Source organism: Anabas testudineus, chromosome 17 (assembly GCF_900324465.2).
Source record: "Anabas testudineus chromosome 17, fAnaTes1.2, whole genome shotgun sequence".
In the NCBI taxonomy this organism is placed as follows: domain Eukaryota; kingdom Metazoa; phylum Chordata; class Actinopteri; order Anabantiformes; family Anabantidae; genus Anabas; species Anabas testudineus.
The window spans coordinates 11328283-11351757 of NC_046626.1; the positions used below are offsets into that span (position 1 = coordinate 11328283).

A 23475-nucleotide genomic window follows, 5' to 3' on the forward strand; every position below is an offset into this window, starting at 1 on the left:
TATGGACTGCAGGAATGAGAGGCTTCTCTCTCCACCTGCTTTTTTGCTTCCACTCTCTCTTATCTTTGAGTGAAAAGCAACCAGTAAAAGTGTACATGTAAAGAACTGCTTAAGTTAAGTGCCATTGCAGGTATAACATTTCAACATATCCTGTGTTGCAGCACAAATGCTCTACAGTTGTTGTCAAGGTGCAAAACTATCGCTTTAGGGTGCTATTTTTTATAACCAGTGCAGTCGGTATATGTCAATGTATTATACAGTGAATTAATGTTATGCAGTTTATGAAAGTCAATGTGAAAGAAGTACAGTCTTCTTTCTTCTGTAGAGATTAACAAGAGATCAGATTAACTTGTAATTAGTTTCAAGATGAGATAAGTCCTTATTTAGCCAAGAAGTTTCAAGTCATTTTTGCTGCCTTCTTTGAGCTTCTTTCACTGTGCATAGCATTAGAGCACACACAAATTTACAAATATACATACACATAAAGAGCTGTTTCTGTTTCAATAGAAAAAATCTAGTACCCGAACGTTTAGCAGGCCTGTAAGGTCACATCTTAATAATCGATGAACACAAAGTGCAAAAAGTACGAAGAATACGAAAGTGTCAGATTACCCCACCTGCTGGTTACAGTCAAATCTTTAATCTTTACTCCTACTGTGCATGTTTCGTGTGCATTATCACAAGGAAATACATCAGCTATAAATACAGCGGATCGATACTTGATACAGCCTGTTATGTTGATGTTATCTGAGAAAACATTATCACAGCAGGGTTTGCAGTCTGTTTAATCAGTTATACATCACAACTGTGCTGTGTATTTTGAATTGTCATGAGACCACTTTTGAATTCACACAGTTGCTCACTGTGGAGCTCTGTCATTGGTCCATGTGTGAACACTGTTTTCATGTGAATAGTTTTGTATGGATAAAGACTGAACAAGAGCTTATCTCTCTGACCTTTACTACACAACTAATGCTGTGTTGCTTATTTATTTGTCTGAATTGTCTAATATATTCACTAACATCACGCAGGCTCATTATTTACCAAGTTGTTTCTGCTGACCAAACACTTCAATGGATAATTAATAGATAATTAGAATGCGCTCTAATTAAACAATGAGTCTGGAAACTGCTGAATTCAGTGTTTGTAAGTATCTGCTATTCTGATCAAATCTGTAGCTGCTAATGGTGCTTGTGCGCGCGTCTCTATAGTTTTTATAATTTTTCTGTAAGTGTAAACGTGTTCAAACTGGCTGAATTTGTGTAGAGTTTTGCAGCTAATATTATGTAGAATATTTTGGTTGGTTAGTTCAGTGTTTTCTTGTCAGTTTAAACTGACACAGTGTGAAGAATGTTTAAAATAACTTTATTAGTACATTTGTTTTTCTATTATATTTAAGTTAAGCTAAAATAATTTTAGGAATGAATATTTTTTTTCCTTTTTATTTCAATTCTCAATTGAATGTTGTCGCTATAGCAACCTTTTCTGTCCCCATAGCATCCATGTTTTTCTTTGGTCCAATATGAGGAGGTCATCATGTTATCTTTGTACCTAAAGCGGCATACATTATAAAAGTAATGACTGGAAAGCATTCATTGTTCCATGAAGGACAGCTGTCTGTTAGCTCAGAGTGCAGAACTAGCTGTTAGCTTGAGGACTCTGGTCAGCATGGACTATAAGAAGCTGTTGGTTTGTACTGTGACACGGCAGGAATAAATGTGAATTTATTTATTTTAGGGTTAGGGGTTACAGACAGACACATTAGGATGAAAAATCTGTACTGTGGTTACATTTTGGATATTCCAGAGAAAAATAACTTGAATGAGCATGTAGAGTGGCATTTTTGTGATCCTGTACCCGATCGGTCCATTTCATTGCAGTTTTTTGAGTTTGTGCATTTATATAACACATCCAGGAAAAAGCAGCCTCTCCATACACTCATTATAGTTTTTACAGTGACAAATGTAAAAACGAGACACCAGTTCTCTTTAACTGCAGCAGCAAATATTAGCTGCCAAAGAGCTCAATGCCACAACCCCTTTCAGTGTTCATGTTTCAGTTGTGTACTTCAAGTTTGTTAACCACTCTGAAAGGTTTGGTGAAAATGGCATTATATAAATAGATTGATTTGAGCGACCTTAAACTACCCAAGCCAGAGGCGTTTTAAGAGTTTGTGACAATGTGCTTTCAATGTAAAAAAAACACTTGCTGTCCACCAGCTGCAGTTCTCACATTAGCAACGCAGTGACAGGATGTCACATGCAAATCACTTATTCAAAGTTCAGATATACATGGAAATGTTTTTGCTGTTGTATTTCAGTTTGACTGAGAATACTTTGGGCACTAATTTGTAAAAGTATCTTAAATTGCTTTTTCACTGATGACGGCTAGATTATAGTATCAACAAATTTGCCTCGAATTGAATTGACAGAACTGTCAGTTTTTAGCAATACAAAGTTAGTAATTGTATTTTTAGGTGGCATTATGGTCTCAGTTGCTTGAAGTTATATGAAACTTTTAGGAATTGAGCTGTTGGTAGCATAACACTTGTAATCAATCAACTGTGCTCAGCTTAGCCCTTCAGGTATTTTTGATATGAAAGTACAATAAATAAAAATGCTAAAACTTTTAGCAGAAATAATTGACCTTCTATGATTGGTTAGGAATGAGAACCTCACTCTAAAAGGAAATATCTCTGCACTGTTGTGCAACAACCAACACAATATGTTGTTGTTTACTTATAATTGTAATACTTCCACAGCATTTGATATATGATGAAATTGCTTTTTAAAGATGCATTTTCAGCTCAGTTGTTTCAAGGTGTCTGAACAAGCTGCATAAAGTTTGTTTCTCAGTCTCCTCACTCCTAATATTCAAAAAACTTATGTAACTTCCTATGCACTTCCTTATCTGGCTCTTATGTCTTATGAAACAAACACGTTTTGCTTTAAAGTCCCCCATGTAGATTTAAATGTCTTAGAGATTAAATCTAATATTTGATGTGAACACACTGTTTTGGCTGAAAGTAGAGTTGAGAAAGAAGGTGTAGGGTCACAGAATTGTAATTTCTGGTTTATTAATTTGTTTTAGTGTGTTTTGGACAAATCAGGTGCATTGTGAATCTCCAGTCTATATTCTAAGCTAGCTGACTGCAGGTGAAGACTTCCTATTTAAGCTTTCTCAGTAAGTGAAAACATCAGGCTGTATCTAATATAATATACAGTAATGTACAATAATATAATATAATATAATATTCTAAAAAAAAGTAGACTGTCTTTCTGACTGTTCTCTACAGTAACTATTCAATGTTTTTGAAGAATAAATGTTTGGCCAGTAGTTGTACTGTGAATTCTCACATATGCTTTCATGTCCATGGAGCTCTCCTGTGTTTCGCTTTGAGTATAACTATGAGGTTTTAGGGCCAAACCATATTAGCAGACCTTATGACAGCACCTTTCACTGTTCACTTGTAACTGTTGCTAGCCTCACTTCAGATTTAACGGCCTCCAATTAAAGGTGAATATACTTTATGACGTGCATTCAGCTCTCAGTAATTCATTATTTCATGGGCATAAAAAGAGGGGAGTAATTACTGCACCCATAGCTAAAATTCTAACTCCCAACTTAGAAAAGGGTTTGTTCAGATAAAGATGTTGTACATGGATATGGAGATCCTTACAAACCTTATACATAACAGCATATAATGAACACACTAAAGAAGGATAAACAAAAACACACCAAATTGGACTATTTGAATATTTTATTAATATGTAGAAAATGTGTTAAAAAAGGAACTATATAGTACATGTTTCAGTCAAACTAGAGCTAAATTTGACAGTAATATCCAAGGTTATCCAATCCTTATGAGCATTTCAAAGTGTTCAAACATCACATTTTGTCAACATTTACATTTCCATGGCAATATTTCAAATCATTTCAGTTACAGTTTCTGGCTTATATAACAAAAACCACCAAACATAGTGGTAATATCAATTAATCAACATGTAAAAGTAAACTCATGACATAAGGTATTTCTTTTTATTAGATACCCTTGAGACCCTTTACTTATTTACTGTAATTACAAAATAAATACCAGCAAAATAAATAAATAAGGGGTGATTTTTTTTTCCTGTACTTCAAGAAGCTTAGTAGAAACAACTTATTGATTGTTAGTGTATTTAGGTGACTAATGATGATCTTTGTAAAACTGAAGCCATACAACAAGTTGAGAAGATGAAATTTTACATAATAAAAAACATACAGTACAAACGCAATGCCAATTTTATTTCAGCTCTTTCAATGCAGAGTAATATTACTACAACTGTAATTACACAAACAGATGTAATTGGATGTAATGTTTAGCCCAAAGTAATGGAAAAACATAAGTAGATGATTAACCATTTAATTGTTGTAGTTTTCTCATTGACAGAAAACGTGAAATTGATACAGGACGATTGAAAAAATAAATATATATTGTAAAATAAATGTAACTTAAACTTAATTAGTTTTGTTCTTGAACACTTTAAGAGCACCTTATAATTTGCCACAATAGCAATCTCGCACAAGACAAATACCATTCTGTCCCTTTTCTGCAAAGCAAATGACTTTTGTTACTTAAACAAAAATGTACTGAGGCAAACTTCATCTAAATAGTTAATGAAATAATCACATAGAAATGTCCCTACTCTACTGTAAATCACTATGGGACATGAGTTGCATGAGGTGCTCTAAAACAGTCACTTTGACAAATGATTTAAAACATAAATCAGACCTGGAAAAAGGTAAATTAGGCCATGTTAATTTTGTTTTGCTTTTGAGGACTGTTTCACAGTTTCTAAAACAGATTAGTTTATCTACATCTTCTACTTTATAAACCATTTCAGGAATGACATTTACTTAGTTCATGTAAAAAAAAAAAAAAAGTGTCAGTACAAATCAAATTATAATGCGTATTTGTTATTTACTATTAGGCTCTTGATTGTAATTTAGTCAACATGCAGTAGGATGCATCATCCTTAAACAAAAACTTGGGTAAAAATAAAGTGTTTTACAGAGCTTTCTGAATTAGTTTGCAACTTGTTGGGGAACACATCAAACAGCACAGCATCTTCAACTCTATATCTACATGATTATAATAGAAGTAGTTTATAGAGGAAAGAGTCTCTATTGTTTTCAAGTCTAAATAGGACAAACACAAATGGAAAATATACACAGTTGTATGAGGCAAGCCAGATTTTCTCATTTCCTCCAATGAAAAAACTAAACTGACGATCTGACAAACACAAGAGAATAACATTTTTCAGCTGTTTTAATGAAATAGAAGTCATTACTTAGAATATTGAATATACAGTCAGGTTCACAAACATGGCAACAATGATAACTTTCTTTGACCATTTTGTCTTTGTACACCACTACAACTAATATGAAATGATACAAACAGGCCTCACCTGGCCATGCAACAACCTGTCGGCGTCGTGTTTTATTTATGAGCCATCAAAATGTGTGTGTGTGTGTGTGTGTGTGTGTGTGTGTGTAAAAATGGCCTTTCCTGAATGGTTAATGCTACACTTTTGTAAAATGTCTTCAGTTAAAGTTGAGGTTGTCACTTCAATCACCTATTGAGTGTTTGATTCAAACTCAGTGTGGTATTGTACATAAGACAAATGTCAAAAAAACATATCATTCCATTATTTATAAACCTGACTTTAAATGAAACACAATGTTGCTTGCAGTTATGATGTTGATTTCCCATGATTGTATTTAACAATAAATTGTGTTTTTATTGATAGGATTAGGCCTGAGAAAAGATATAGCCAATTGTCTGTGGTTTGTTTTCAAACTCTACAGAGATGATTTTTCTCTCATAGAGGAGCCAAAACTAAAACAAAGCTGCTTCCAGAAAACTGCCGTGAATAAACTGGCACTGAACAATTTGTGTGACAGTGTGAACACTGAATAAAACAAAATGCTTGGTGGGCATGCTGCAGATTAAACCCGCCCCACTAAAAGAATACATTCTCTGCCGTGTTAGCTGATTTTGTTGTTTCAGCGGGGAGCTTAAATAGCGAAGCAAGTAAAAGAAGGGCACAGAAGAAAGGCTTGGCTCCACTCCACCTACTGTTCTCCTGTTCTTCTCCTTTCTTTAGTAAGTTCATTTAAGCTAGCAGTCGGGGAGAGGCCAGGCAAAAATCTGTACTATGCCCATCCTGACTTTCTTTTGCATAGAATTTAGTGTTCACATTGCATAAAATAACACCTGGGGATATGATTACCATAAAAGTCCCTGAAAAGTGAGAATCTATTAACAGGAAAGGCTGCTTCAGTGACTGGCATCTTTCCAAAAGAGCAGGCAGAGTCTTTATTATGCAGATCTTTGGTTAAATGTTCATTTATCAGCACCATCTCTGCAAGCAATCACGAAATATACAACAGGGGTGAAACCTATATTATACATAGGTGTTTATAATATGCTTGAGTGATCAAATGCCCACAAACTGAAGAGATAAATTTAATTGTATGAACAATAGCTTTGCTGTGTTCCCTCTCGTAGTGCAAATACAGTCCCAGTGTGGCTACCAATAATCGTAATAATAAACATACAATATATTGATGCTTATTGTCATTTTGCGCATTATAATTAAGATTGAATATGTAATCAACACTGAGACAGATGTAAAACCAGTAAGATAGATGGTAATGAAGCTTTTGCTGGTGCACTACTTTATGAATGATGATTCTGAATGGTTTTTGATGTCAATTTTATATCTTTTGTTCATTATTTGTATTTGTGTGTATAATTATATTAACTTAATATAGGCTAAAAAACCAAGGCATCAAATCATATTAAATAGATGGACTTCTGTCACAATATCAGTTATAAAAATATATATATCTTACAGTTAAGTGTTTTAAGGGCATATACAGTATAATTTTTGTTAAAAGTGTTATTTCATAATGGTTAAATAACGCTAGCTCTCAGATTTTTGAGGGCATTTCTGAGCACAATTACTGAAACCCTTAGGAAAGGCAAATTCCAGGTTTAAAGAAAAAAGAAACAAACCGCAAATCTTCTTGGTCTGCCTTTCCTTTTTTTTTTTTTTTTTTACATCAAATAAAACCATTGTCATTTAAAGTATATATTAAATTACATACAGTGTCTTCTATCATTTGGGTAGAAGTACAGCAGGGAAAGACAGCTAAAGCCGAGCGGGAGTAAAGACAAATAGAGTTCAGATGTAGTTTTACCTTTGCTGCTATTGTGATGTTTTTGTGATCATGTCCATGGTTCTGATACTACTATATTAATAATGTGTTGTATTATTATTAATATTCATTTGTAAAATAAGATATTAATAGGCTTTTGTTATAACTGTCTTGTTCTATGCAGCCTCACCAAAGAGCCTTGGTACTTTTAATATTATGCTCATACTGTCAGTGAGGCACACACATAGCAGAAATTCATCACTAAACTTTGCCCGAACTCCATTTATCCATTACTCTGAGCTGGGTGCAGATGGTTTATTTATATAGGAGCAGACCGCCTTCTCTTACTGCTGATGCTACGGAAGTTGAACGGCCTCATCTTCATCTCCACAAAGGGAATAGAGAACTCGTGGCCTTTCCAGTGGTACCAGTTGATACCCTGCAAGAGTCAAAGTACAATTTTAGAAGTTGCTCAAATCAACGGGACGGTATGGACAAGGAAAGGGCATTTTAGAGTGACTGTAACTGACTGTGAATGTAAAATAATAGTTTGACGATGGAAAATCTTATTTTCAGTATGGATATTTTTCTTTAATTTGACGGGAGCAGTGGTAGGGCAAAATCCTAATTTAAGAAGTAGCTCAATTATGAACTTCGTGCAGTTATATTCTCACACCAGCCATGTTAATCCCCCTCATCATCAAAACCTTCCTCTTTGCAGCTTTACCCCAAGAGGTAATTTCTGTCTGCATGCCTTTATGCCTGTCCATCTCTGCTCCCACCTGGACTCATTTCATGTCATGAAAAGACGAAGCGAAAGGTACAGAGCACAGCAGGGGAAGCAGTGATGCTCCAAAACCTTTGTAGTTTCGTCTAATCACAGCTTCACACAACACCTCACTGTCTTTCTTAAGCCATTTCAGCATGAAGCTGAGAAAAAGCTGCATCAAACAGTTGTCAAAAGAACCCCCTCGACAAAGAAAGCCCTCAACACTCATTCCCTCCTTATGTGAACTGAAAAATTATGCCCATATGTACCAATAGGATAACAGTGTTTATTTTTAATCAAACATTAATGTATGTTTCATGAATAAATGGTGTTCCTTTCCTTCAAGATAGTGTTTGGATAAAGTGAAAACCTCCTGAAAGAGTGTAAATCCCAACACATGTCAAAGGCACTTTTGATCAATTATTATCAAGACGAATCATTAGTCTAAATTTAATTAAAACTGGACAAGTAGTGTAGCAGTTAAGGTCCCTCAAATTTTGACCTTTCATTACAGCTATTCCATCAGACCAATCATTATAATAAATGTGAAAATGAATATTTGGAGCAAGTTTCGTGTAATTTAATTTGTAAATTAGCTTTTTAAAAAGGGAATTTTGACCTTTAATCACAGTACCTTAATCATGCCAGATTAGAGGAGTTTTGTAAAAGTCAAATCACACAGCTAAAATGCCACCCTTTTCAAATGACATCTTTTAGTTAAAGGGTTGTTTCACCCAAATCCCAAAACTAAACAAACATTACTTTACATGTTGAATCTTTTATCTGGAAGCACATTTACTGGATGACGGACCTGACTGTGTCTGGACTCGCCGTACTTTCCGTTGAGGTTGGCCCGGTGGCAGTTCTTGTACCACCAGGCTCCTTTGTAAGACAAGGCACAGTTAGTGACAGCGATGTCATTGTCTCTGTCTTTTGTAGAGAAGGGCCGGCCTTGGTGGTAGCTGAGAGAGTCACCTATGATCAGGAAGAGGAAGAGTTTATAACATCAGCTTATACCAGGCAACACTGGTATAAATATAAATGAATAACAGCGTGATGAGAGGACATAAATGACCAGCAAGGAGGGAGATGGAGAAACATGAGAGGGAGCCAGAGGAAAGAAGCCCTGCTGCAGACTCTGAATTTATTTAGGCAGAAAAAAATTATAATTATAAGTATGAGGGGATGACAGGTAATTCTGGCATATGGTCATGTTGACAGATGGAGAGATACGTGGAGAGTGAGGACAAGAGTGGAAATATGGAGGAGTGCTGAGGCAAGTTTTAGACATCAGGGAGAAGAAGACGTGGAGGAAAAAGGAGAGAGGAGGAAGATAGCAGATGGCATAAGAAGGATGAGAGAACATTTTTGCTTAAAGGTTGGGAAAAGCACACACTTTACTACATCAAAGTATGGAGTGTAGCTTTTTTAACAAATGTAGTAAAAAGCTTTTGGGTATTGGATGTCATCACTGGCTATTTTATTTAAAGTAAATGGGTTGATTACACAGCTTTCATTCACAGATCAAAATAAAACACTAAATATTTGAGCATGTTCAAGAAATATAACTAAAAGAAATGTACATGTTTAGTAGAAGTATGCTCCAAAACCTAATGTGGAATAAATTGAGTCTCATGCTACCCCAATATTAAGTTCCATATAAATAACCTGCATTAAAAGTATTTCCAATTTACTCAGTAACTTACCAGCGGTGCCGTTGTACTCCCCTATCCTGAGCTTGTACAGATTTCTTGCATCTCCAATGGAGAATTTGTCATAATTTGCATACACTGACTCCTGTCCGTCTCTCATGTCAATCCTCAGCTCGTAACGGCCCTGAGCAGCAATCCTCTGGATGTTGTCCAGGCCTGTAGAGAAACAACACACATGCCACTATATTGTTATGCTGTGGATACCGCACTGTATGTACGGTAAATAGACTTCATAGAAACAACCCAAATACATCCAGATATTTCCAGCAGTTGTAGCTAATGTGAACACAGAATTCACGCCGAATCATGAACATGCCTTGTTGCTTGTATGCAAGATATAGATATAGTAGAGTTATCTGTAGACAGGCTGGTAAACTGTTGATATTTATTCGACAGGTTAGAGAAGGAATTACAGTTACACAAAATATTTAAAGGTTGTTGATTTGGTGAGTTTGTGACAGTCTAACACTTGTGCTCACACCTGGATTTTTTTTCCTTTGGAAAAGTTTGTTCCCATCTGCAGCTTTCATGATTAAAGGTTTATATTCTGATAAGCACTATGTCAGATGTCTTTGTCAGCTGGTTGTGTGCATGTGGATGATTGACATTTCTGAGAGGTGGACACTGTTGCCACCAGCCCCCCTGCAAATCCCACATGTTGCAACTTTCTAAAAGAGGTGGCTTTGCTCCTTATCTCTAAGGTAGCAGATACAATGCTTGTTTGAACTCCGACATGCGATAAGACCCTACACCGACCTGAGAGTGGAAGTACCTTCACTGTCAGATTACAGAAAGCACCAATTTGGAAAAGAGTCTCCCTCCCTGTTTAACCTTCAGGAGAAACGTCACTTGTGCACTTTTCCTGAACCCGGGAAAAAGTAAAGAAAAAATAAAAATCCTTAAGCTGACACTGATAAGGAGTTGGAACTAGAAATCTAGTAGAGCAGGAGAAGAAGGGAAGTCTCCTGTAATGTCAGTGGAAAGCAGATAAAATCTGTGTTGCAACCTAAAAGCACTTGGGGTGAGAGTAAAAATCAATTGTATTAAAACTGTGTTTAACAGAAATTTCAGATATTTCTAATTTCCACTATATAATATCACTGCGTTATCAACACTGTTGTGTTAACACCCTTGTCATAAAATACTACTAATATTACCATCTTGTCTCAATTTATTTCTGGCCTTTCTTGCAAAATTATACAGAAACAAAGGGGTGGGGGTTAAAGAAAGGGAATGATCACATATTGCACACAGCCACCCTGGTTTCTCTCTGTTATTACATCATCAAAGTGACATTGTGTTGAGCATGTATTTGGTTGAGGTCAGTGAGGAGGGAGAATAGATTGCCCTAGAGCAGCAATAAAAACGGCCGTTTTAAAACTGTAGAAGATAATAATGAAAGCTTAATTTCCATATTCTTTTACTGCTGGCCAGTTAAGTGCCTCTTTTCAGTGTGAGTGGATTTAATATCGATGTTTATGGTTCCATAGTGCCCAGTATCTTGCTGTTCTGTGTGTTGAGGCAGTGATTAGCTAAATGTTCACTGTAATGGTTCTCTGGGGCTACGACAGTGACTTAATCTGTAGAAGGAAGAGTGGAGGTCAAATGATTTGAAACTGTAGTGATCATCTGTATGACAATACTATTTATTTTCTATAAGGATGATACATTTAAAGACCATTTCTCACTATCAGCAGCTAGAATGCACAGGAAATATGAACAGAAATATAATAAATGTCTGATTGAAATCAACTACACCCAATCTACAGCTATCTTAAATACAGAGACATGGCAGGTAGATCTGAACATTTTGTTATATTTGGCTGCAGGAAAAAACAACCAGTTATCACCTTTAGTGCAATTTTATTTAGACTTTTTTTGTATGACCTGCAGGCATTCACTCCATCAAAATAATCACTAGTTTTGGAAGACATCTTCTTACGAATCTTGGTTTTTAATTTAAAAACACTCTAATAGGCCTTTTCACTGCAGTTATTTTGACACATCATATTTAGGGTGCAGCTTTTTGACTATGTTCTGAATTGTAGATGACTCTGTACTGTCTTAACGCACCAAACGTGTTGATAAGAGGCTGCTAATGCTAATGCTACCATGGCTAGTCCTGATTGTAATCAGAAATGCTCTTGTATTATTTACTTAGAAAAGGGTTCCTTAGACAGAGCTGCATTAATGGGTATCAACTTTGTTTAGTTTTATAGGCCTGTATAATCAAGAAACTGATGCAACTTACAAATGTGCTAGAGAGCGGTGTTGTCATACTAGCCAATCAGTATCTGCTCTAGGAAGTCTTCTATTGAATTCCTATCTAAAATACAACAGCAGCCAGGGAGTAGGAGATGCCATAAATTAGGATGAATGTAAATATTATAAGACATCAGTGCATTCCATGCAAATTGAAGTAACTGATTACACTGACATGTTATCATAGAAATGAGCCATCATTAAAAACACCTGTGCTTTTCTTAATATGTGAAAAATGTCTATAGTTCCTTAACCACTAGCTACAGACAGGTCAGTTTCACATAGAGGTGTCGAAATTTGGTAACTTACAGTGTATGCTGCTGGTATGTTATCTGTAATCTGGCATCACTGGGACAGACTTTCACAGGAGTAAAGAGCAGCTCTTGATGCTCCACACCCTGAGGCTACATTAAGCTGCTTTTATGCAGTACAGGAAATAAGAAAGATGGGGAGGGGGGGGATGTGAATCCTAGGAGGCACCATAAAAGTAAAGCAAGACCCTAGAGATGGAGGTGCCCTGGACTGTTACATGCACAGAATGGGTGGGGGTGGGTAGATTATTACTGATTCAGCTGAAGTGGAAACAGGTCAGATGAAATGTTGTACTCAGCGAACCAGATATTCTCTGGTGTTTTAGATTATATTGTACAGATACTAAGCAGATCTGTACCAGGGTGAAACCTCCTAAATATGTCAAACCTGTCACAATGTAAATTGTGAAAAGAAGACAAAGCTTTCTTGTTCATGATTAAAATCTGTCCAGTATTTTTTCTATTCAACAGTCTTGTGCATTAATCATTTTCCCCACTTTGTTGAAAAAAACATAAATTAATAATTTATATCAGGAGAGAGCAATCCAACTTTTCCCACTGTGATAAAAATATCTAATGTACCTTTAAATACTTTGTAGTGGTGTTCAAAATTGACACAAATAGCTGACAAAACCGACAACATTATTCACTTCAGTTCCCCTAAAAATAACCATTTAAAAATCTGACACCGGTTCAACAACTACTTCAGGCTTTTGCACTGCATTATATTGCCAGCTTGAGTTCATGATCTAAAAATCTCTTTATGCTTTTACCTATTACAGTGTGCTTAGTCACTAATGGACTATGGCGTGCCACAGCTATCTTGTATTATAATCCAATATGTGTCAGCTGCAGAGTAACAGCCTTCCCTCTGTTATAATGTGGTGATAATACAATGCCATAAAATTTCCCCCCAGTGTTAGTTAATTTCTTTAATCAAAAAGTTCAAAAAACATTCTTCTCAAGGTCCTGAATCACTTGATGAAATATTCATTGTAATTTTTTTTTTAATCATCTGCACCAAAACAATAACACACAAACTGGCCCATGAAGAAACATGACTCATTTGCACATTTTCTAATGAATATAATTATTGTTTCATAATGAGATTTGGTGAGGAGGAGAAAAAATATTCAGCAGTCCATCAAAACAGTGAGGATGTTCTGTTGTTTAGTCTTTGAATCAGAGCGAAGCTAAAAACAATTACCAAGTCATTTCAGGGAGAGATGGGCTTTCAGAGAATCCAGTAATGAATTGAATAAACTTTGTGAAGTCGAGTGCTGAAAGATGAGATGAGCAAAATAAAGGATCTAGCATCACGTTCTCTATCTTCATACAAAGTGAAAAATTACAAGAAAGGCCATATTGCCTGCACAAAATATTGGATATATCTTTCTTCTCCATAAAATAGATGTATCAATTAAATTTAAGAGAAAGCTATGACCCTTTATTGATCATATGTATTTAATCCACTTTAGTAGGGGATAGGACACATAGATAAAGAAGATAATACATCCTTCAGAAAACTGGAATATAGACTGGTGGCAGGTTATCGCTCAATATCAATCTCTGACCTACAAAATGCTGCTGAAATGTATAGTGTGATGACATGAAAGGTAAAATAAGACAGCAAAACCTGATCTTACCTTTGTTTTATGTAATACAATTATCAGTAGCTATTTCATTAATTTCCTAAATTTATTTTGTTTTTTTTTACTCATTCCTGTAAGTACGGCTCTTTAGGGGAAAAGTTTGAATCATGAAAAATATGCTCTTTTGCTTTCTTGCCAACACTTGGATGAGAAGCTTGGTGCCACTCTCAAGTCTGAATGTTAAATTATAAGTTGGAGCCAGCAGCTCGTTAGGTTAGGATAAACATAGAAAAAAGGAAAGTGTTGACCTGGCTGTATTTACAGGTTACATCTTGCACCTATCAGGATCCCTAAAGATCACTGACATTCTAGTTGTTGGCCAATATGGGTTTTTCAATAGCTGATGCCAATCTTTAGGGACAAGTTAGGCTGTTGGCTGATATGGGTCATGTTTTTTTTTCTCTCTCTCTTCTTGCATCAGATAAAATACAGCAATTTAACAATGACAAATAAGACATAAATAGAGTTGGGAACTGAAACAACTGCAAATTGGAAGCAAATACAAAATGGAAAGTACTGGGTATCCGCGTGCCAATCATTTAGATACAAGCTAGTGTGCATTGCTAACATTTTCCAAAATGTCAAATTATTTCTTAACTTGCTTAACAGATGAGATCAGTGGTCTAATGTTTGTTGTTCAGCCACTGAAGCACTGGATCACACTTTAAAAACTCCACCTGGTGCACTGAGAGACTTGCGCAATGCTTGCATTTTTTCTCCACATAATGTAATTTTAGGAGCCTCACCAAGCCAGAACTCATCTTCCAGGTTTCCAAATCCGACCCGATAGTCACTCCACTTCCTGGAAAAGTCTGTCAGGCCATTCTGACGACGCTGGAACACCTGGAAACCAAAGATGATATGACTCAATCAGAAAAACATAAACCAGCTGTTGAGACTGAAATAGCTGATATACCTCAACATGTAACTTGAAGATAAAAAACAATTCCAAATTTCTCCCCTACTCCTTTTCCTCCCTTTTTAAATCAGCTGACACAGTTACCTACATTTTCACATATGACAAAAGTGCTATTAAAAAAAGTGTTGTCTTCCCAGTGACTTACAATCCAGCCTCCTTCGTCAGTGGTCATGTCACAGTACACCTGCACACCCTGACTGGGGTCTCTGTTTATGTAAATGGTGTAGACACCACTCAGAGTCTCTCCATTCAGCAGGTGTTGGGCACAATTCTGAGGTGTTGCAAACAGACGACTCCCTGGAGAGAAGCAGAGCAACATTGGCGATATGTCAGAATTGACTTTACAGTTTTTTTCCTCTGTAAATTCATTAAATTAATAGAGATTTATGCACAATGTAGAATAGAAGTTGAAATGAAATGGCTGTTTTTAAAAGATGGACTAATTGCCATTTTTAAATCAACAGTGGGACAAATGAGTAAGTGGGTCTTAATGAGAAATCCACAATGAATTATACACAATCCATTAGCTAAATTGATGCCATTTTAATGCCTGCAACTTTAAAATGTTTTAAGAGAGATCATTTGGTACATATTAGGTACATCTTTAAAATAACCCTATAAAAGTTTCCCTGTCACTTTTAAGGTATTTTCCTTTGGTATGCTTGCATACTGTAAATTTCTGGTGATTATTAACTTTACAATCCTTCCTAACCTTCATCTGAGTGACAAATCTGACATCCAATTATACACAAAGTACATTCGAGATTAAAATTCACTGTTCAGCTCCAGGATTGTAGAATACAACCCTGCAGGTGCAGCCTAATGGGAAGTCTCCCTCACTAGGCTACAAGAAAGGGAGATTTAAATCGTTTCTGACTTTGAGGACCTATTATTGTGCACTTTTGTTATGGTGACTGTAATTTAAAGTGCAGTGCAAAAAGGAAGAAACCAAGAAAGAAAGAAGCCTTTTCCAATCTTGAATCAAAAGTTATGCATGTGTGTGTGTGAATGAAGGAGTAAGCTTCACCTGTAGTGAAGGTAGTGGAAACTACAGCACTGGTGTCAAGTCCTCTCGCAGCCTGGAGCTTGACAGTGTACTCTGTGGTTTCAGCTAGTCCCTCCAGTCGAATCCATGTGTCCTCTGCATCCAAGATCAGTTCCTAAAGCACGCACAGGACAAAATTAATTTGCATAACACATACAGTACTGTACACATTGGTTATGTAATAATAGGCTAAGAGAATAATGTGTATTCACTATAAATCTTAGGGTAAAAACAGCAGAATCCCCAACGGGGATGGCAGCATGAGAAACCATAATACTCCTTTTAATCAAGAAAGACATGACGCATTCCTTCTTGTTCCAGTAACAAAATGTTCCCGATCTGACGAGAATGTTTTTGAGATTTATTTAGAAGTAATGGATACATAATTTTGTCACTTTAAATATAGAATAACAGACATCTGCTGACCGCAGAACAGGTCTGCCTGTCTGTATTTTGACGTGGAAAGATTGACTGAGCCATGGATAAAAAACAGAAACTAAGAAGTGAGAAGAGAAGAGGGTTGATGGGTTGGAGTTTTGTAGAGAAGTAACACAGAGAGATGAGATAAAAGACTTTTATCAGACAGACAAACTAAGAAGCTGCTAAGGAATTAGGAAATGAACATCTCTATTTTTGGTGAAAAAGTCGGTGCACTCACTTCCCTTTGTTTTTCACAAATCCTCTTTTATTGAGCCCATCTTGAGGAGCCAAGACGTTAGACAGGTTTTTTTTTTTTTACTTGAAGAAAACTTGAATTTGCACATAAACATGCAAGTGTTTGTTTGTGTGCATGTGTGTTACAGTTTGGCCTGGAATCATATTAAATGTGAACTAGTGAAAATGAAATATTCAGCTAGTTTGGGGGGGGGAATCAAATTTCAGGCAATGTGTCCATGTGAATTATGCAGGGAAGCAGCTGGTAAATGGTGTCTCTGTCTCTGTGGATCTGACATTTTCCCCACTGTTTTCAGGGTCAGAATAAGATTTTATATCCCAAGTCTGTCTTGCAGGCCTGTCTCTCCAAGGATAATACACACCTTCACTATGAACTGTATATGTGTAGTGGAGTGGTTCGACGTCTGGTGGATGCACATAACCGCGTGCGTGCGTGCGTGTGTGTGTGTGTGTGTGAGAGAGATCTTTATAATTCATGCAGGCATATAACCAACAGTGATACAGTACATGGATTAACAATCTATTAAGTAAATGTTAATCAGATAAGAAATAAATCTCACAGCTACTTTGTGTAAATGATAAGTCCATTATCTCGGTAAGAGGGAAAGCTGGCTGAACAGGCTCACCAATATGTGGTAATATTACTGCAGAGGTAATACTGAAGTACATTTACAGCCGAGCCAGACCTCAAGTAGAGAGAACTGGATGAAAATCTCAAAAAGAGCAGTTTAATCTCTAGCTGCAGTGATTGTTTCTGCTCTGAGCATGAGTGGAATGACTCACTTTTTTGTATGATGTGAATTTAAAATGTGGCACTTGTTGCTGAAGCAGCTCACTGTGCTGAATGATGATAAAAGAATAAAGCCAAATGTGGTGAGCGGATTTCAAAATTATTGACTTATCTTGCAGGACTGTGTCAATTTTCTTTTTCTTTTTAAGACAAATACTGTTTATGTTATCAGTATACCAGCAAATAACTACAGTGGCAAGAAAAAGTATATGAACCTATTTTTTATTTATTTCATTTTGTGTATTAATTTCTCATAAAATGTGATCTGACCTTCATCTAAGTCAATAGTATTAACAAATATAATGTACCTAAAATAACACAAAAATTCTGTTCTTTAATGTCTTTATTGAGAACAACCATAAAAACCTTACAGTAGTTGAAACTGCCCGGAACTGCTTTAGCTCTGTCATATTCTTTGAACGTCTCGTGTGTGGCTCTCTTAAAGTTGTTCCATAGCATCTATATTGGGTTAAGTGCTGGACTCTGACTTGGCCACTCCAAAAGGTGGATTTTGTTTTTCAGAAGCCATTCTATTGTGTATTTTGGGTCATTGTCCTGTTGCATCACCCAACTTCTACCCGCACTTCAACTCACTCACAACCTATGCTAACACAAAGTATGTGAACTGAAAGGGTTCACATACTTTTCCACTCGCACTGTAAGGTTTTTGTGGTTGTTCTCAATAAAGACATGAAAGATCAGAATTTCCATGCAGTTACTTTACACACATTATTTTTGTTAATACTCTCAACTTAGATGAAGATCAGATTATATTTTATGACAAATTTATGCAGAAAACCACGTAATTCCAAAAGGAACACCACATACTTTTTCTTGCCACTGTATCCTTTCACAAAAGTAAAATTATACTACACCTACCAATAATGAACCAATTAAAATTAGTCATTAATTAACAGGAAGTAAAAAAAAATAAAAAATCTTAGAAGAAACATCAAAAATGTTCCTTTGTGGATCCTGCACACTGAACCAGGGCATACAATTACATTTAATTTGTAGAAAATGGAAAATGTTGTTTACTAGACAAGGACAGTTGTGTTATTACCAGTAGTACTGAAGAGTAAGGACTGCACCAAACACATTTTTTTAAGATGTTGACATATCTCAGCTGGCTAGCTTATTAGCTAACTACTATATTTATCTTACTCAGAAAGCAAAGGTGCAGGACAAGATGTGTGCTCTTGTTGGTGTGTCTGACAATATGGAGATTTAAGCAGGAAAACTAATGTGGGTTGTTGTTAAAAGATTGTGGCTGGTTGTGTAGTACGCTGGTGTCTAGCTGTTAGTCAGTGTAATGGTCTACAATAGAATGTGGGTGTTGCTTTTTTATGCAAATATAATTAGCATGTAATAATGTGATTGAGTGTATAAAAACAAGCTGTCCATCTGTGTAGACAGTATTGTGATTGGTTAAGACTAAAGTAGAGTAAAAGTAATGTGCCATAATGAAACCAAACAGTATTAAATATTTATTTGTTCCTTTTGGGCACGTATTTGTTTGCTGCCTGTATTGTGCAGACATGTTTAAGAGGAAAAAAAATATTATACAAACATTAATTTTGTTTTGATTTAACATTTAAATCTATGCAGAACCGTAGAAATGTCATATGAAAAGTTAGTTCAGTTTTACTTTTGTAAATGTCATCATTTTTATTATGTTTAACACAATTAGAAAAAATCCTGGAAAATGGAGGAAAAGACAAAACATGGGAGTAACAGCAAGACCAAGTCAGTTTGCATAGGAAACAAGTGAACTCATCTGGCATCATGTGAAGACTTAGTGGTGCAATCTTTGTGCATGAGTGACATCTGATGGTCGTCTACACAGCAGTGCCTCACTCACAAGGTCAGTGTGTTTGAGGGAGTCATCCCTACATCACATGTATGGACCTGTGTGTGTGTGTGTGTGTGTGTGATCAAGCCTCTATGGTGGACAGGAGAGAGTCTGTGTTCTCTGTGTGCACGATACATGATTTCCCATAAAAGGGAATAGTTTGCAGAGCATCATGGGAAGTGGATGCAGTTGATTTGTTAACAGGCGTGTCATGTTTCACACAGCTCCTACTAATGTGTTTTTCCTCATTACTCAGCCACATGAAAAAGTTTAATCAAAATAAACAATGTCTCCACTGAGGCACATTAAAGTAATATCTCTATCGGACAGGCAATTTCATTGTGTAGTTCTCTTGTGTGTGTATCAATCTGTGTGTGTGTCCCGAACACTCGCGTCCTCGACATCAAGAGACTACATGATTGAAAGATAGAATTTTTGAAGTGAAGTAATTTTGCGATTATGCATTAATTTTCTTTTACTGAACACTGTTTAACTCTAGTTTAAATTAGTTGATTAAATTCGGAACATTTTCTACTTTGCAGAAACTCAATAGGGAGCTTCAATATGGAAAAATATCTGCAGAATGCGGTTTCTGTTTCCTGGTGTGTGGATTCACAAAAGTACAGTTTATCTCACTGATCTCATGTCAGTGAGATAAACTGTACTTTAGTTGAGTACTCAACAGGATTTTCAAAACCACTGGATATGGCATTACATTTTGTTACCATACACAAAAATATAGGATTTCAACAGCAACTGTGTAGCCTAGTACATGTGTATGAGCTGTGTGTGCTACATACTTTACGGCTGCCATCAGCAGACTTGTAGGTGAGCATGTAGTTGTCGATTTCTGCAATTGGTGGTTGCCAGGAGATAAGAGCGCTGCGGTGATTCACTTCACTGGCTGTCAGGTTCAGGGGTGCGTCCATGGCTACCAGAAAAAGAGAGAGATAAAACTCTTATATTCTGCTTAACTGGCTGCAAAGCAAGGGATCTATGCGTTACAATTGTGTTTTAAGTACTTCCTCTATATCCACAGTGAGTCAGTACTCAAATAAAGAGTTAATAATGTTATAATGGCTTTGGTGTCTGCCCTTGTACGAACAGGATCATTTTTATTTAAACTCGTGTTTCATGTTCTTGTAGGGCTTTGAACATGTGAGTGTTGAAATAAAGATAACTGCTGAGAGAATCTACACTTTTCCTGCACCACCCCTTTGCTTAGGTGACTTGTTAACTTGACTGGTGCATGCAGGCATTGCTTCTTGAGGTTCCTGTGTTTTTGTGTGGTTTGAATGCCTTTGAACTTTAAACCCTATGAAACACTCATAACACAAAGTATGTTTGCTTCTGTAAAGTGTCAACCAGTGTCAACCAGTTGCAATAATATACACACCTGTATACTGCACACTGTACACTGTATACACACATGCACAGTGTAAAAATTTTTACATTTGTTAATTATGCACAGCACAATTATGAACTTTGTATTTTTGCAATATGTTGACACTTCTTTCTGTTTTTCTTGTTACTACTTGTTGTCACTGTAGTATTTGATTGTGTTTATTATTTTTCAAGTACAAAAAAAAAAAAGACCAAACAGAGCTTAAGGTTTTGTGTCCTGCATGTTGTGCACAATAGTTAATGTAGTCAAGCCATGGAGGCCTCACTGACGGTAAAAAAAAAAACATCTGCAGCAGCAAATTAATCAAAAGGATTGTAGTTTCAGTCTTTTTAAGCTCATAATAACACCTGCATGAAACTAACTGACCTGTTTATAGCAAAGCAACCAACCAACAGTGGAGTTTAGTTCTCACGCTGGACAAATCGGCTCATTAAAAACAATATGCAGACACAACCCAAATAGTGAATACTAAAATGTGGACACAGTCTTAAAAATTCAGTTTTTTGTTATTGGGCGTTTAAGATATAATCTAGTAAGAAAAAATGTGTGATTGACAAAAGGTGCCACCATGGTGGAGGTGCCCAAATTTAAATGAGAATTTAGCAAGTTTCACTGGTTTAATTAAAGAAAATGAGGAGCATAAACACAGGAGGAAATTTGATCCACAGGAGTTAAAGCTGTTAGTGGGTGAGGCTAGTAATCACTTTGAGGAACTACAGCAACAAAATCTGCATTTGCTCTTGATGAAAAGTTTTAGGACATGTTAAAATCTGACATTTTAGGTCGGGACCAGAAATAGGTAAAAGGAAAGGGAAATATTTATAATAAATATTACTTTTGGAAATATTACTTTTAATTAATTGACCATTCTTGCGCATGTACTCTTAAGTATGTTACATGATGTAGGTAAAACCTCTGTTATTAATCCTAAATCCCCACAGAACTGATGGAGAAAAGCAGTGAGACATTTTCCATGTTTAGTCACAATATATCACAGCGTTAAAAGCATTCAAACCCTTGATCACCAAGCCCACCCAAGTTTTACTGCACATTTCATCACACCATCTAAGTACATTTGTGGTCCCTGCACAGCTTTAAAAAAGGTTTGATTGTAGTGCCTTTGTTGGTACTTTAGCAACATCACAAGGAGACTCACCTCAATTTCCCCACCTTACATCACCCTTTTTTTAAGTCAATATCTGATATTCTGACATGGTATGAGAAGCGTTGACATTCGTTAACCTAATTTTAGCTTATGCTAGAAAATACATGACCTTTTATGCAGAAAATCAGTTTCCTGGAGTTACATCATGACTCTGGAGCACGTCGTCAGCCAGCCACTGAATGGAACTAAGTGTAAAGGAGGCAGGGACGCTGAAACAAATGCTGCGCTGCAATGTCTCTGCTGTAAACATGAGATAAAGATATCCGCTATATCTCTCCGTCTCCGATTCCCTTTTCAGACTTTTAACAGCAATTTGATTTTTTTTTTTTGGCTTTTCCAGAGGACTACTGGGGCCAGAGGCTTAAGTTTTAGCTCAACATCTGAACCTAAATTGAACCCAGACCTTAAAACTTCACACAAAGAAAATCCACAACACCAACCACCCACTTTCTCTTCTTGTCTAAATCCTTGTGTATGCCCTCACATGGAATGATCAGTAGTAGCTCAGTAATTAACGGTAACCTCCTAAATGACGCAGGGTGCCTCTCTTTGTGACAGTTATAGGCAAATAAACACTGCGAGACAGAGTGATTGACTGAAAGAGAAGAACATGGAGAAGTAAAAGAAGGAACAAAGTGAGAGGCTGAGTGGTGCACTTTGAGGTTAAAGTCTGTTCCTGTCTCCTTTGACCTACTCTTTTGTCTCATTCTTCCATTTCCTACATCAACCTGGGATCTTCCTCCCCTTATTTCCATTTGTATTTGTGTTTCTTTCTTTCACTTGTCTTCTCCTCCCTTCCATTGTCCACCTCCTCCTTATCTGACAGGCTGCCAGTCTAACTCGATGTGCCAGAGAGTGAACAGAGTTTATCTTTTGTTCTTGCCATCCCCTCGTTTTTGATCAACATGGGTGCTAAATTATGCACACACAAGGGACAGAAAAGAGAGAAGCAAGAGGCGGGAGCAGAATTTGAAATTCATAAAAATGGAAGGCGTTCAAGAACATTCATTTTGCCTGTCTATATTTTTTTTTCTCTTAATTCTCCAATTAAATAGTCTTTTTTCTGTCATACTTTCCCTCCAATCAAACCTTTGCATGGAGTGTGCCCAAGCAGGTGAGTGGGTGTCGTCTGATTTTCTGGCAGTGCTCAGACGTGGAGGTCTGAATAATGGGATTGAGATGAATAGGTTTGGCTACATCTAATATCTCATTAACACTCGGTGTAAACAGTGCAAGAGGAAAAAAATTTTCTCTTGAAATGGGTATCGCATCTCTGCTAATTTGCAAGCAAATAATTCTGCCTGAATGATGTTTAAGTAATTCCTTTGTTTTTATGACGTCCACTGAATTTAATCAAATGCTGCTTGGATGGATCTCACAGATGGAATTTTAATGGTCAACCAAACAATGACCTCGATTAATAGGACAGTATTAAAAAGCAAAATATGCCTGACAGAAATATTCTGTGTACACTTTGTGAGGGCACTTCACCCCACAAAGGTTTTACTTAAAATAAGTAGTTTACTTTTTTAAATGTGACCTACAGCGACAATTATTTTAGCCTCTCTTCAACTCTGGCCATCTGATTAATTTGATCTTTTATCTCTTTTATTCCTGGCTAAACACATCTATTGCTTCTTTGATTGGGGAAAACACAAGCAATGAAGAAGCTACAGCTCCCCATTGAGATGTCAGTGTCTCTTAAGCTTAAAACC

General features: G+C 36.4%; 1 protein-coding gene across 1 annotated transcript in view; it reads right to left on the minus strand.

The window, feature by feature from the left end:
* Positions 1 to 4134: 4134 nt before the first annotated feature.
* Positions 4135 to 23475, minus strand: part of tnr (tenascin R (restrictin, janusin)) — a 143167-nt gene continuing 123826 nt past the window's right edge. Inside the window, exons 25-31 of the mRNA XM_026373752.2 lie at positions 19991 to 20121; positions 15856 to 15988; positions 14974 to 15125; positions 14656 to 14752; positions 9679 to 9840; positions 8784 to 8947; positions 4135 to 7642 (exon numbers count right to left, since the gene is read on the minus strand). Coding sequence (XP_026229537.1) covers positions 7523 to 7642; positions 8784 to 8947; positions 9679 to 9840; positions 14656 to 14752; positions 14974 to 15125; positions 15856 to 15988; positions 19991 to 20121 — 959 coding nt within the window. The 3' untranslated portion in view covers positions 4135 to 7522. The remainder of the gene's footprint in view (positions 7643 to 8783; positions 8948 to 9678; positions 9841 to 14655; positions 14753 to 14973; positions 15126 to 15855; positions 15989 to 19990; positions 20122 to 23475) is intronic.